The sequence below is a fragment of the Lepus europaeus genome, chromosome 3 (assembly GCF_033115175.1).
Source record: "Lepus europaeus isolate LE1 chromosome 3, mLepTim1.pri, whole genome shotgun sequence".
NCBI classification, from domain to species: domain Eukaryota; kingdom Metazoa; phylum Chordata; class Mammalia; order Lagomorpha; family Leporidae; genus Lepus; species Lepus europaeus.
Genome location: NC_084829.1, coordinates 148,592,592 through 148,608,228, shown reverse-complemented (window position 1 = coordinate 148,608,228; position 15,637 = coordinate 148,592,592). Strand labels below are relative to the sequence as shown.

The 15,637-nt window shown below is 38.2% G+C and overlaps 1 protein-coding gene across 5 annotated transcripts in view; it reads right to left on the bottom strand.

Annotated features, from left to right (window-relative positions):
* The window catches only part of STXBP5 (syntaxin binding protein 5), a 228,252-nt gene that overhangs the window by 109,792 nt on the left and 102,823 nt on the right, over positions 1-15,637 (bottom strand). For all 5 annotated transcript variants that reach the window (XM_062186890.1, XM_062186892.1, XM_062186893.1 and 2 more), the window contains exon 9: positions 5,767-5,845. In XM_062186890.1, coding sequence (XP_062042874.1) covers positions 5,767-5,845 — 79 coding nt within the window. The remainder of the gene's footprint in view (positions 1-5,766; positions 5,846-15,637) is intronic.

Sequence of the window (15,637 nt, the reverse complement as noted above, 5' to 3'; positions counted from 1 at the left end):
TGCCATTGGTTCACCCTCCTACGGCCGCTGCAGCCGGCGCATCTCACGGATCCAAAGCCAGGAGCCAGGTGCTTCTCCTGGTCTCCCATGTGGGTGCAGGGCCCAAGGACTTGGGCCATCCTCCACTGCCTTCCCGGGCCATAGCAGAGAGCTGGCCTGGAAGAGGGGCAACCGGGATAGAATCCGGCGCCCCAACCGGGACTAGAACCCGGTGTGCCGGCGCCGCAAGGCGGAGGATTAGCCTGTTAAGCCACGGTGCCGGCCTCAGCACGTGTTTTTAATACCTAGTTTGAGCTTATGACTCCAGCTACTTGCTAATGCAGACCCTGGGAAGCAGCAGCAATGGTTCAAGTTACTGAGTCCTTACCACTCACGTGGGAAACATGGATTGAAATCCTGGTCTTAGTCTAGTCCCAGCCATTGCAGGCATTTGGGTATTAAACCAGCAGATGAAAGCAATCTCTCAATACACTAAAAAAGTTTACTTGAGCGTTGGTTTGAAAATTAAGTCCATCCAAAGTTGCTTCTTGCTAAACAAATGGTTCTGCCTATTTCTTATGTAATCTAGTAGAGAAAATAAAAGGGGGCAGTAAAGAAAAGAAACTAGAAATTATGATGGTATTTTAAATAGTTCTTGGAAAAATGGAATTAAAAGGTAAGGTTATTTTAAGAATTTTTTGAAATCCATATATACTTAAAATATGCATTTCCATGAACTTCTTGAAAATCCCTTTAAATAACTGTCATGTGCTAGACACATTATACTATTTATCTTAATACATAATGAAGAATTTCCTGAAGTACAGATTACTGTCCTCATTTTAATGAGGTTATAAAAGAAAGGGACAGAGAGACTAAGCAACTAGCTGAACTAATACAGTGAGTTGCAGACAGGATTCAAAATCAAGTTTGACAGTTAAAACCTCAGTTATCTCTGTCTCCCTGCATCCTGCCCTGTTTCTCTGACTTTCAATTAAAATTAGTAAGTCTTTAAAGGGGGCAGGGGTGGCAGTGTTCTGGCGCAGTGGATTAAGCTGCAGTCTGTGACACACACATCCCATATAAGCACAGGTTTGAGTCCTGGCTCCTCCACTTCTGATCCAGCTCCCTGCTTATGTGCCCAGGAAAGCACTGGAAGATGGCCCAAATACCTGAACCCTTGCCACACACGTGGGAGACCCAGAAGAAGCTCCTGGCTCCTGGCTTTGTCCTGTCCTAGCCCTGGCCATTGGGGCCATTTGAGGAGTGAACCAATGGATGGGAAGTATGTGCTTGAACTCTCTCTGCCTTTCAAATAAAATAAACAAATCTTAAAAAACAAAAACAAAGCCTCAGTTACAGCCACTAAATCAAGGACTTTCAAATATTTTAAGCATGACATAGAGAAAGTTTAGTTTACTTGATAGGCAAGTAAATAAGATACATAAAGAAATACAACTGAACAAAAGTTTCATGAGCTTATAAATATCCTTAAAATACACAGTGAATCTTATTTTCTATACTATATGTTAAAAAATATATGGTCACAAACAACACAAAATTAGTTTCAGAAACCACTAATGGATCATCATTACCTAATGTCTAAAACTCTTTGGAAAAATTACTATATTAAATTACAGTGTTTCTAAGATTATTCTCAGTGTAAGAAAGATTATTAGGTTCTTTAGGTTTGTCCATCTTTGCCACATGTACAACTGCTTCATGAAAGAAAAAGAGAGAAAGAATAACTGAATTTAGAAGTTTGTCAGAGATAATAAAATGCTGTTTTGAGACATCTGATAAATGAGACAACTGGTGTAAAGAACATGCTGCAATTATTTTATATTTACCTGAATGTCATAACACCTTTATGAGGTAGACACTATCTTTATTCCCATTTTACAGATAAAGACACAGGCTCAGAAAACTTAGGTAGTTTGACCCAGACTGTAGAGTGAACAGCTGAGGTGAAATCCAGGGGTCTGGCTCTGGAGCTTGCACTCCTATTAATCACTACTGACTACCATTCACTTTACATCTGGTCATGCTAGCTTCTCAAAGAAACAACTTCAACAGAATTGACTTAACATTTAACTTTCTGTTAAAAACTGGCCGTGTAAAAAATTAAATGTAAAGCTATGTAAAGTTCCATCTTTAATAAAAGTGATTTTTAGAGGATTTATTTATTTATATATTTGAAAGGCAGAGATACACGGATTCACTCCCCAAATGGCTACAATAGCTGGGGCTGGGCCAAGCTAAGCCAAGAATCCAGAACTTCTTCCTAGTCTCCCACACGGGTGAAAGGGAACCAAGCTCTGGACCATCATCTGCTGCTTTCCCAGGCAGCAAGCACATATGCAGGGAGCTTAATTGGAAGCAGAGCAGGACTTGAACTGGCACTCTAATATGGGATGTTGGCATGGCAAGTAATGGCTTAGCCTGCTGCACCACTATGCCAGCCCCTAATAAAACTGTAATTATGGCCAGTGCCGCAGCTCACTCCTCTGCCTGCGGTGCCAGCACCCCGGGTTCTAGTCCCGGTTAGGGCGCCGGATTCTGTCCTGGTTGCTCCTCCTCCAGTCCAGCTCCCTGCTGTGGCCCGGGAGGGCAGTGGAGGATGGCCCAGGTCCTTGGGCCCTGCACCCGCATGGGAGACCAGGAGGAAGCACCTGGCTCCTAGCTTTGGATTGGCACAGTGCACCGGCCATAGCGGCCACTTAGGGGGTGAACCAACGGAAAAAGGAAGATCTTTCTCTCTGTCTCTGTCTCTGTCTCTCTGTCTCTCTCTCTCACTAACTCTGCCTGTAAAAACAAACAAACAAACAAACAAAAAAAAACCCTGTAATTAAAAAGCTCTAGTAATTTTACTTTCATTGTTCCCTATAGAAGGGGAATCTGGTCTCTCCATACCTAATATATGCTTTATTTGCTTTACTTTACTAGAAAACAAAAGCTATATAACATTATGATTCCATTTTGGTTTTTAGTTTTAGTTTTAATTTTTGCCTCAGAGTTTAAACGATGCATTTATCAGGAAGAGCTAACTTTTCATAGCTTTTCTATACCCCTGTCTATCTTCTTGAGGAACTTGACAATTAGATGTGAGGCAGGTATGTCCCATGCTTTCATCAAGCTGAAAATTCAATGTGGTAGGCATACAACTAATTCTAGAAAGGAAAAATACTGCATGCTCTGAGAATATATTACTACTGCAGGACAGAATCTTGCCAACAAGGCTAGGATATCCTTAGAGTAGTGATATTTATGCTGAGCTATAAAGCATGAGAGGGAATCCTACTTCCAAGAGTGATTTCTATTTAAGGAGAAGAAAATGTAGAAGATGCCAAGGAACGAAGGTTGGCTCCTGTATAAAATTTAGTTAATTTGCCAGGGGGAACTGATAGAACACATTCTATTGGCACCTGCCTATGATACCAGCTAGAATAGAAAGAAGGCAGAGGGGCCGGCACTGCGGCTCACTACCTAATCCTTTGCCTGTGGCGCCGGCACACGGGGTACTAGTCCTGGTTGGGGCACCGGTTCTGTCCTGGTTGCTCCTCTTCCAGTCCAGCTCTCTGCTGTGGCCCGGGAGTGCAGTGGAGGATGGCCCAATTCCTTGGGCCCTGCACCTGCATGGGAGACCACGAGGAAGCACCTGGCTCCTGGCTTTGGATCGGCACAGCGCGCCGGCCGTAGCGGCCATTCGTGGGGTGAGCCAACAGAAGGAAGACCTTTCTCTCTGTCTCTCTCTCTTTCTCACTGTCTAACTCTGCCTGTCAAAAAATAAAAATAAAATAAAAAGAAAGAAGGTAGAGGTACCTAGGTTACTTAACATAGTGCTTTAAGTGGGCAGGGACAGTGTAGTAGTTCTCAATTTTAACATAAGAACCCAGGGAATTATTTCAAGGAAAGAGAAGTGAGAGAAAAAAGAACCTGTTTGATTTAGTGAAAAAGAAATTTGAAGAAATTTGCAAACTAAAGGAAACCATTATAAGAAGGTGATCACATTGATTTTCTTAGTATCTAAAAATGCCTACAAAAGACCAAATATTTAATATTTTATTTCTAATTCTATGAATGGAGAAGTATTGTCATTCTGATGAAACCTGGAACTCTCAAATTTTAATATTTGATTTTAATATCACCTAGGGATGAAAACCAGAACAAGCAGAGTACAGAGGAAAAAAAAAATCTTCCCTAGAATTTTACCTTTGCTGTCAATTAAAGTTCCAACAATTACTAGATTAAGAAACCAGAAGACAATTAGCACTGTTCGTTTAAATATTCAAACAATTCATTTTATGTTGTATTAAAAATAAAGATATTTTTCTGGTTTCCTTTCTTTTCTTTTTTTGCTACCATGGTTTTCCCATTTTAAGTCCTTTGCCATAGGACAAATTTGAAAAATAAAAATGAGTTGGTGGCAAGAGATTTCCTAACATAAAATGGTTTTTCAATCATTTATAGAGAATTATCAAGCAATGTATGAAGTGTTTTGCATACATGATCATCTGATTTAATGCACCACCATTACCTGTTGACCCCTTCTGTGAGGTTTATACATCTCTGTCATCAGTGAAGAGGCTTGAGCACAAAGAAATCAGGTAACTCTGTGCCAGGGGTCACACAATGAAGGGTGTCATAGTCAAATAGATGCTAGACCACTTGGAGGTCATTCTGTTGCCCTAACAGAGTGTATCTATGGGTCTCTGTGGTAAGGTATAGAGGACAAAGGGAAAAACAATGGCAATCTTGAGATTTGTTAGTTGAAGTGGTGTCTTTTCTCAAATGAGAGCAAGGCTGAGCTGTATATGCCTGGGAAAATACATTGAAAAGCTAAGTGTGTCAATTCTAAAAACCAGTGGTTCTTAACTGGCATATGAAAATATATATATACCAGTGATCCTAAACTTCCACACGCATCAGAATTTCCTACAGATCTGGTTAAAACACAGGTGGCTCACCCGCCCTACTTTCTGATTCAGAAGGTAGAAACTGAGATTTCAAGGGTAGAATCTGAAAATTTCCATTTCTAACAAGTATTCAACTAATGTTATTGGGCCCAGAACCACTGCCCTATACTTCATAAGTTCACTCTCTTAAAATAGCTATAGTAAATACAAACACAAATTTCCTAGGGAACTAGATATAAACACTAGAGCTTCTTGGGAGAGATGTGCAATTTTCAAAAAAGCATTTTATTAATTTTTTCCTTTAGTATAGTTTATAATATGCCATTTGACACATAGAAAAAATATATAAGATATATAAATTGTAAAAACCACATAATTCTCCCACCTAATTTATATGGTAATTGTCTTCAGACATAATAGATTTCCTTTAACAGTAAATTATATTTGTTTTTGTAATCACCCAATATTCTTATGATGAGATTTAATTTCTAAAGAATACATATATTTTCTTAATTAACATAGATAATAAAAACAAGTTAAATTTTAAATCCTTTTTTTCTGCATTGCTTATTTTCACTTGTGAATAAACTGTATTAATACCAAAGATTAATCTAACAGAAGGTATGAAGTTTGGGAAGAAAAATAATCAAATTTTCCCAAAATATACTGTAGACCTATGAATGAATGAAAGAACACAAAGTATTTTATCTTAAATTTACTGATTTTAGTTCTTGTATTAAGCAAAAAGCAAAAATTTAAGACTTGGTGAAACCATTCTAAAGTAGGCCTTTAAAAATAATGATAAAATAGCCATCTATGCAGTTTGAGTAATTATATACAATGAATATTGGCAACAAAGTAAAAATCTTACCCAGATCTAGTCGTTTTGAATTCCACCTTGAGGATAGGTTTGCATGGTTCTGGCTTCTTCCCATCCTTTAACTGTTTTCCTAAAATATATTTTCCTGCATTAAATTCTAAAATTCTAAGTTTCTCTAAATTCTTACATTGATAGTTTATAAAATGAAAGTGAAATATCATGAAATCTATCATGAAATATTTTAAGTGATTTTGAATTCAAAATGAGAATTTTTAAATGAGCAAGCAAAATTATTTAAAATGCAATGCTGAAAAGCAAGGAAAATTAATAACTTAGCAACAACATTTATATAAAGTTCTAGTAAGAGAAACTGCCAGTCACCCCAATGTTCTTAATTAAACATAAGCAAAACAGAATTTCAATTTGTTAAATGAAAACAAAAGTTTGATTTTAAAGAAATAAATCTGCATCACATCTTCAATTAAACCCTATGTTAATATTTATACTCAAATAAATTATAATATCCAAAAGACTTCTAAAATACACCAACCCCTATAAGATGTCTGATTTTTTAAAATGTTTGTTAATTTGCTACCTATTTCTAGATGTTCATTGTAGAAACTTTAGAAACTAAAAAGTACATAAAAAAAACAACTATTTCCCATGTTTTAAGAGATCAACCATCATCAAGATTATTAAACTTTTCTGACAAATTATAAAATTTGGGGATAGTCTTGGGGGGATCCCTGATATAAGCCTTACCCTAAAGCCTCTTATTCTCTTTCATGGCTTTATTTTTTTCTCCATAGCATTTATTGTATTCTTTATTTTGTTATTTGTCTGACAAGAATGTAAATTCCAGGAAAGCAAAGGTTTTAATGTCTGTGTTTTCAGTCGTATCACTCTTGGCAAAAACTGTTTGGTGTTATAGTAGGTATGCAATTTAACGAATTAAAAAGTTAATGATTGTTTCCTTAGGATAAAATTCCTAGACATAGGATATCTGGTTAAAGCTATATTCCAGAAAAGTTCTGCCTATATATCAGAAAGACATAACAGTTACAAATATATACAAACTAATACAGAGCAACATAATGCATGAAACAAAAATGAGAAAATTAAAGGAAAAACCAATAAAGACCTGAATACTTCAATTTCAACAGTAGATAGAACAACTGAATGGAAGATCAATAAGAACGTAGAAGACAATAGTGTAAGCCAATCAGTCCAGATATTTGGAGACTAAAACTCCTCTCAAGAACTGAATATTCATTTTTCTTAAGTGCACACATTTTTAGGATGCTTTGCCCTATAATAAAACTTCACTAAATTTAAGGGGCAAGAATATACAAAGATCTTTAACCACAATAAAACAAAATTAGAAATCAGTAGCAAGAAAAAATGGAGAAACTCAAAACATGTGAAAATTAAATGACATACTACTAAATAACCAATAAGTTAAAGACAAATTCAAAAGAAAACTCAGGGGCCAGCATCATACTACAGTGGGTTAAACCATGACCTTCAATGCTGGCATCCCATATAGCACCAGTTTAAGTCCTGGCTGCTCCACTTCCAATCCAGTCCCCTGCAAATGTATCTGGGAAAGCAGCAAAAGAAGGGACAAGTACTTGGGCACATGTCACTCATGTAGGAGACCTGGATGGAGTTACAGTAGGGTCTTGGTTTCAGCTTGGCCCAACTGTAGCCATTCTGATAGTGAATATGCAGACAGGAGATCTCTGTCTTCCTCTGTCTGTAATTTTGCCTTTCAAATAAATAAATATTTTTTTTAAAGATTTTATTTATTTCTTTGAGAGGCAGAGGTAGAGAGAGAGAAGAAGAGATAAAGAGAAAGGTCTTTCATCTGCTGGTTCATTCCCCAAATGCTACATTAGCTAGAGCTGGGCCAATTCAAAGTCAGGAGCCTGGAGTTTCTTCCAGGTCTCCCACAGGGGTGCACACATCCAAGCTTTTGGGCCAACTTCCAATGCTTTTCCAGGCCATAACAGAGTGGGATCAGAAGAGGAGCAGCCGGAACTAGAATTGGCTCCCATATGGAATGCCAGCAATGCAGGCAGATGCTTAGCCTACTGTACCACAGTGCTGGCCCCCCAAATAAACAAAGCTTTTTTTTTTTTTTTTTAAAAAAAAAAAAAAAAAAAAAAAGGGAAACCACACTAGCATTAAAGAAAAGAAACAAAAACTCAGAAGGCATTTTGAAAAGAAACAATAGAGGGCCCGGGGCTGTGGCACAGAGGGTTAACGCCCTGGCCTGAAGCACTGGCATCCCATATGGGCACTCGTTCTAGTCCTGGCTGCTCCTCTTCTGATCCAGCTCTCTGCTGCACCTGGGATAGTAGCAGAAGACGGCCCAAGTCCTTGGGCCCCTGCACCCACATGGGAGACCTGGAAGAAGCTCCTGGTTACTGGCTTCAGAACGGCACAGCTCTGGACGTTGGCAGCCAATTGGGGAGTGAACTATCAGATGGAAGACTTCTCTCTGCCTCTCCTCTCTCTGTTTGTAATTCTGACTTTCAAATAAATAAATCTTTAAAAAAAAAAAAAAAGAAACAATAAAAATTGACCCTAACCCTAATCCTACCTCTAAACCCTAATCCTAACCCTAACCCTAACTTTTATCTAGATTGATCCCCCCAAAAAGACAGAGGAACCAAATCACAGGACTTGGAAATGTTACAGAGGATAGTATAGGGTACTTCAGAAAGTTCATAGAAAAGTGAATTAAAAGTTTATATTGATAGGGCTGGCACTGTGGCATAGTGGGTAAAGCTGCTGCCTGCAGTGCCAGCATCCCACATAGGTGCTGGTGCTAGTCCTGGCTGCTCCACTTCAGATCCAACTCTCTGCTATGGCCTGGGAAAGCAGTAGAAGATGGCCTAAGTCTTGATATCCAGGGAGATCCACAAGAAGCACCTGGCTCCTGGCTTTGGATCGGCTCAGCTCCGGCTGTTACAGTCATCTGGGGAGTGAGCCAGTAGTTGGAAGACCTCTCTCTCTGTCTCTGCATCTGCCTCTCTATAACTGTGACTTTCAAATAAATAAATCTTAAAAAAAATCAGTTCATACTGATGCGAGACAATTTTGAAATCCATGCATAGTTTTGCATAATGTACATTTTCAATGAACTCTTTGAAAACCCCTCATATGCATAGATTTCTAATCTTTTTGGATCCTACAAAATTAAAGAAAGAATTATAAAGAAATACAATAAACAAAAAAATACAATAAACAACTGTATGTAAACAATTTAGATACCTCAGATGAAACAATTCTTTGAAAGATATAATTAATCAAACTGACTCAAGAAGACATAGACATTCTAAATGGACCTATAACAAGTGAGCATAAGGAAGAATTAATTTAAAAGGAAAAAAAAAAACTACTCACAAAGAAAAGCTCAGACTCAGATGTGTACACTGCTGAATTAGGAAGGATAGAGTTTGGGAAGCAGTTTGTGGACATTTATTGAAAATAGCAGCAAAGACAACTCTTCAGTTTTTAGAAGTAGTGATTCCACTCCTAAGTATTTATGCCACGGGGGAAAAAGGACAACTTCTAACGAATGTACCTAACGATGATAACTACAGCATAATTCGCAGAGTTTAAGAACTGAAGACAGGCCGGCACTGTGGCTTAACAGGCTAATCCTCCGCCTTGCGGCGCCGGCACACCAGGTTCTAGTCCTGGTTGGGGCGCCGGATTCTATCCCGGTTGCCCCTCTTCCAGGCCAGCTCTCTGCTATGGCCCGGGAAGGCAGTGGAGGATGGCCCAAGTCCTTGGGCCCTGCACCCACATGGGAGACCAGGAGAAGCACCTGGCTCCTGGCTTTGGATCAGTGCGATGCGCCGGCCGCAGCGGCCATTGGAGGGTGAACCAATGGCAAAAAAGGAAGACCTTTCTCTCTGTCTCTCTCACTATCCACTCTGCCTGTCAAAAAAAAAAAAAAAAAACTGAAGACAAAGTGAATGCACATTAATTTGAAACAGCTAAATAAACTGATAAAATTAATTAGTGCACAGCCATAAAAATGAAAGAAAAAGAGCTATATCAGACTTAGAGCAATTTTCTAAAGTACAGTGGATTAAGAAAAGTAAGATGCCATTAAGACTAACACAATCCTAATTTTTGGAAAACAATGACCAGGAAAAACCTTTTACATTTAGATGTATGTGTGTGCATTAATGTAAATGTTTTTAAAAATATTTTTTACACAACTTACCTGGTGAAGCAGAAAAGGGATTGGGCTGATAACGCAGGGCAAGGATGAGTGGGTAGGGATTGCTATGATATCATCCCATTTATGTTTTATGATACATGCACTATATGAAAAAACTACTAGTGTTTTTTTTATTGTCATTCTTCTCACTGGTTTTATGCTTTAAGAGCTCTTCTCCACACCAAAAAACATAATTTTTTTCACTTTTTTACACTAGCTTATAGTTTCATTTATTACACTTAATTATTTTTTAATACATATTTTGGTATTTGGAAGGTACTTTTCCCCTAATTATCAATCATCTCAGTGCTATTTTATAGTTTATTGAGTTATAATGGCCAAACAATAAAGTGTACATAATTTAAGTGTATAATTTAATTTTTAAAAAAAAATTTTTTTTTTGACAGGTAGAGAGACAGACAGAGAGAAAGGTCTTCCTTCCATTGGTTCACTCCCCACATGGCTGCTATGGCCGACGCTGTGCTGATCCAAAGTCTCCTATGCGGTGCAGGGCTCAAGCACTTGGGCCATCCTTCACTACCCTCCAGGCCACAGCAGAGAGTTGGACTGGAAGAGGAGTATCCGGGACTAGAACCTGGTGCCCATATGGGATACCGGCGCCTCAGGCAGAGGATTAACCAAGTGAGCCAGCCCCTAATTTAATGTTTTAACATATGAATGTACATGCTAGCATTATTCACTGAACCATGATTCTTTCTTCACTGATATGAAATATCATCTTTATCATATTAAATGTTTATAAATATATTTATAAATCAGTAATGGGGCATCTAATCCTTTCTTAATGTAAAATCCTAGTGGATCATGTCTTTCCCCACCTTATAAAGAAATGAAGGTACAGTTCAATCTTGAATCTCAGGCACCCCAATTTAAAAGAACCAGGAAATGATTAGTGATAGAGGTAGCCAGAACACCAGAACAAATATCTGGAAAAGACTAGGAGTGAGAGAGGGGTGAGGAGAGGACTAAATTGTTGAGGTAGGAGAGAGAATTGAGAAGGAAAAAAGAGAGATAGAGACAAATGTGGAAAAAGAGAGGCTTAAATCTGAAAAGTAATCCTTTGCTGTCCAAGGTACATATTAAGAATCTCAACCTCTATTGTGACCTGTTTAGTAAAGAATTTAAATATTCTCCCTGAAGGAGGCCTTTATCTTTCTTCTACCATGCAAAGTTCTAATGAAAGTGTCAGACTAACAAAACTTGAGATCACAAACTCAAATTTTACATTTATTTTCAAAACTTTTTGTTATATATATTCTGAAATATTCACATATTTCAATATTCATCATCAATTTTTAGTTTGCCCAACAGTTCTTAAAGAAGGGCACTGGATGGTATAACAAACCCTTGCAAGTCTGAGCTTGTATAACTTCAGTAAAACCTGACTAGGTACAAAATTCTTAACTTTTTCATTGATTAATATTTTTTTTCTTTTTTAAAAGATCTATTTATTTGCTTGAAAGGTAGAGTTACAGATAGCAGGAAAGACAGACATCGTCCATCCACTGGTTCACTCCTCAAATGGCTGCAAGTACCAGGGCTGGGACAGGCTGAAGCCAGGAGTCAGGAATTCCATCTGGGTGTCCCATGTGGATGCAGGAGCTGAAAGACTTGGGTCATCTTCCACTGATTTCCCAGTTGCATTAGCAGAGAGCTGGGTCAGAACCAGAGTAGCTGGACTCAAACCAGTGCCCACGTGGGATGCCGATATCACAGGCAGCAGCTTAACCTGCTGTGTCACAATGCAGCCCCATTTGGACTTATAATAATATCTAAAGCAGGCCAGCGCTGCAGCTCAATAGGCTAATCCTCCGCCTTGTGGTGCCGGCACACGGGGTCTAGTCCCAGTCGGGGCGCCGGATTCTGTCCCGGTTGCCCCTCTTCCAGGCCAGCTCTCTGCTGTGGCCAGGGAGTGCAGTGGAGGATGGCCCAAGTCCTTGGGCCCTGCACCCTATGGGAGACCAGGAAAAGCACCTGGCTCCTGCCATCGGATCAGCGCGGTACGCTGGCCACAGCGCGCCGGCCACAGCGGCCATTGGAGGGTGAACCAATGGCAAAGGAAGACCTTTCTGTCTGTCTCTCTCACTGTCCACTCTGCCTGTCCAAAAAAAAAAAATATATATATATATATATATATATATATAAAGCAGTCTTTTATTCCTTGATAAGTTTACTTTCATCTCACCTGAAAGGATGCTAATACAGTAGTTTTATTATCTCTGTAAATCAGAAATGTTGCTGTTTTTGCAATGATTGTTCTACACTGATTTTTCTTGGAAAGCAATAGGTTCTTGGATGTGCATATTCTAGCTTAAGTATTTTAAATCAGGTCATCAATTACTGCTGGTAGTCCAGAAAAATTAATCTATTCATCTTTACTCCTAGACTAACCACTTTCTATATCAAGTAATATGGCACATGTATAATTCCATAAAGAACATAAAAATCCAAAGAAAATTCAGAGGATCTCCAGACTTTACCACTAGGTGTCCCTTTAAGTTCTTAGCTCCTCTAATAATGACTCTGTCCTTTGTTCTAGACCCTGTCTAGCGTACTTGGGCCTCATTCCTTCGTAATCATAACCTCTACTCTACCACCAATGGCTCTACTCCCAACCTGTGTGTACTGATGGTCCTCTTCCCCACTTAATGCTGCATAATTGTTCAAACCTGGTTAATGCCACTGTTAGGATCATTGGTTACTATCCTCACTCTGTCTTTTATGACCTTGTCTAAATATGATCAGAGTCGGGGAACTTGGAAGGCTTCCATAGCCTTGGCAACTCATGACGACAGCCTAGGGTGGTTACTGGCGCCATAAACTAGAGTGTCAATTTGTTGGGTCAACAACAGGAGCCACTGTGCACTTGCTCCTCATGCGGGATCTCTGTCCTTAATGTGCTGTACATTGTGATTTGATGCTATAACTAGTATTCAAACAGTATGTTTCACTTTGTGTGTCTATGTGAGTGCAAACTGTTGAAACCTTTATACTAAATTGATCTTCTGTATATAAAGAGAATTGAAAATGAATCTTGATGCAAATGGAAGGGGAGAGGGAGCGGGAGAGGGGAGGGTTGCGGGTGGGAGGGAAGTTATGGGAGGGGGAAGCCACTGTAATCCATAAGCTGTACACTGGAAATTTATATTCATTAAATAAAAGTTAAAAAAAAAAAAAGTTCTTAAGTGGTACATACCAGAACAGCAAAAATAATGTCCTTGTTCAATTACCTGTAAACAGCTCTGACAACTAATTGAAAAGATTTGGTTCATTATAAAACTTCATTTAACTAGTCACATAAAACTCCTATGCCACATCTGATTTCTTGTTGTGTTTTACAAGCCTTCACTTTCCTCTTCTCACCAGACTACTCAGACATCAATTGGACTAAGCCCTACTAATATTAATTACAGAATCTCATCCATACATGTTCATTTTTTCTTATTTCCTTTGTCACATTAAAATATTTTTTTGTTGTTGTTGTCTACTAGTGTAATAGCTTTCCAACTGGGTGCCATTTTTTTCAACCAGTTCACCTGATGTACTACTCATTAAAGTGATATTTTCAAGTGTATACTGTTTCTCACTTATAAACTGGTAGCCACCAGGTGCATATCACTTTTGGGCACTCGAAATGTGGCCATTCTGAGTTAAGACATACTGTGAGGGTGAGATACACATGAGATCTCAAAGTCTTTTTACAAAGCAAAAGAATGTGAAATGTCTCAATGTTTTAGGTTGATTACATGACAAAATAATATTCTGACATTTTCAATTAAATAGAATTTACTATTAAAATTGATTTTACCTGTTTTTTCCTGTTTTAATATGGTTATTAGTAAATTAAAAATTACATATAGCTCATATTACATTTCTATTGGATAGTGACATTGTGAAAAATAAAATGACAGACCTGAGACCCACACCTTTCATATTACTAATACCAGTCTGAAATGGAGAAGAACAATGTTCTTTCCCTACTGTGTGTGGAGATAAAACTGATTTAAAACTGGGGACCTGGAATGCCTGAATTTTATTCTTCACCAAGATAGGCACACTGGGATTTCTGATGTGTGGTTCAAGGTCCCAAACTTACCTGGTAAAAGCCCAGTGATCGAAGGTGACTAGCCTAACTGATTTGGTAAGACTGGCTAGATCATTTTAAGGGGTCCCATTGAGAGTTTTCTGCTGAGTTCTTCAGAAGTCACATCCTGGCAGGTGAAACTGGAGGATACTTAGCACAGTCCTTGTGTGCAACTAAGTGCCTGTGGCCAGCTTGCACAGGGAATGTCTCAGAATGCTTGCTTACATTCTCTTTCTCCTACTGCATATATTTTTGCTTTTACATAAAAGCTCTATTTGATATGCTCTATGGATCCTGGTGATTCCTTCCAATATATAAATCAGGGAAAAGTTAATATAAGGAACTGAGCTTTAGTCTTATTATTTATTGAGTGTTTTATGCTTCAGGTGACTCCCAAAAGTAATTAACAGAATTCTTTGTGTGTCTCATCTTTAATATAATATACTGACTTTTGCTTCTGTGAACTTTTTTCTTCTGCAATTCTTAATAGAGTAAGTTTCCTAATTTTGGTTTATTCCTTGATAAGTGGCTTGCTTGCAATGATGAATAAGCTCCAGAAACTAAATTTAAAATATCACTTCCTATAGTGAATGCCTACTGAATTTGACTAGCTAGCGTCTCCATTTCCTTAGGCAGTCACCTAACAATCAGAGAAGAATCTCAGGCTGTAACATATAATCTCTACCCCATGGCAACTGAGGAGGTCTTATGGGACCCTAGCCCAGAAAAATCACATGACCAAGATGACTGCTTCTAGGTAAGAATGTTGAGTCGTGTCTAAGTCATCAAATTTATTCCTTCCAAAGTAATTAAAGCCTCTCTGCCATAGGAAAGAAACAGGCCAAAAGAGAAAGTTGAGCTGATCCTTAGACTTATTATATAGGAATGCAGAATCTATAGCCAATCCAAATAAAATTCTGCTTCATTTCCATATACAAAAGATCTTCATAAAGTTCATGAAAAAACATACTAAAAAAAGTGCATGGATGGCTTTCAAATTTTTTGTACCTTTAATTGGTCTTTTAATTCTATGTTGCCACAAACTTTTTGAAGTACTCTCCTATTCACAAAAAGCTACACTTATAAATTATCCAGGTTTAGTAATGATATTTTACAAATGATGAAATTAATTTTCAGAGAATAGAAATTATCTCCACAAGGCAGTTGATATGTAACAATGTTGGAATTAGATTCCAGCTGTTTCATTGCCAGGCAAATGTTTCTTCATATTCACAAAAAGTACAGTAAAGAAGACTACCATATTTTTTTTTGCTTAGGTAGTCAAAAATCATCCATTGAGACAGGGAAGAAAAATGTTCAATTTTAATTCAACATTACCTGCAACTTCTTTGACCATGACATAGCTCTTACAACATAATTTCCAGATACTTTCACTTACAGATTGGCTATTCGAACAGGGGCCTAGAACAGTTCCTAATACATAGTACAATGAATAAATATCCTTTAAATGAATAAATACAACCCTTTTAATACCCACATGAGAAGACTGAATTTTCACTAGCATCTCCAGGTTTAGAAATGTTAACTGACTTTCCAGATGTCACAAAGCCAGAAGC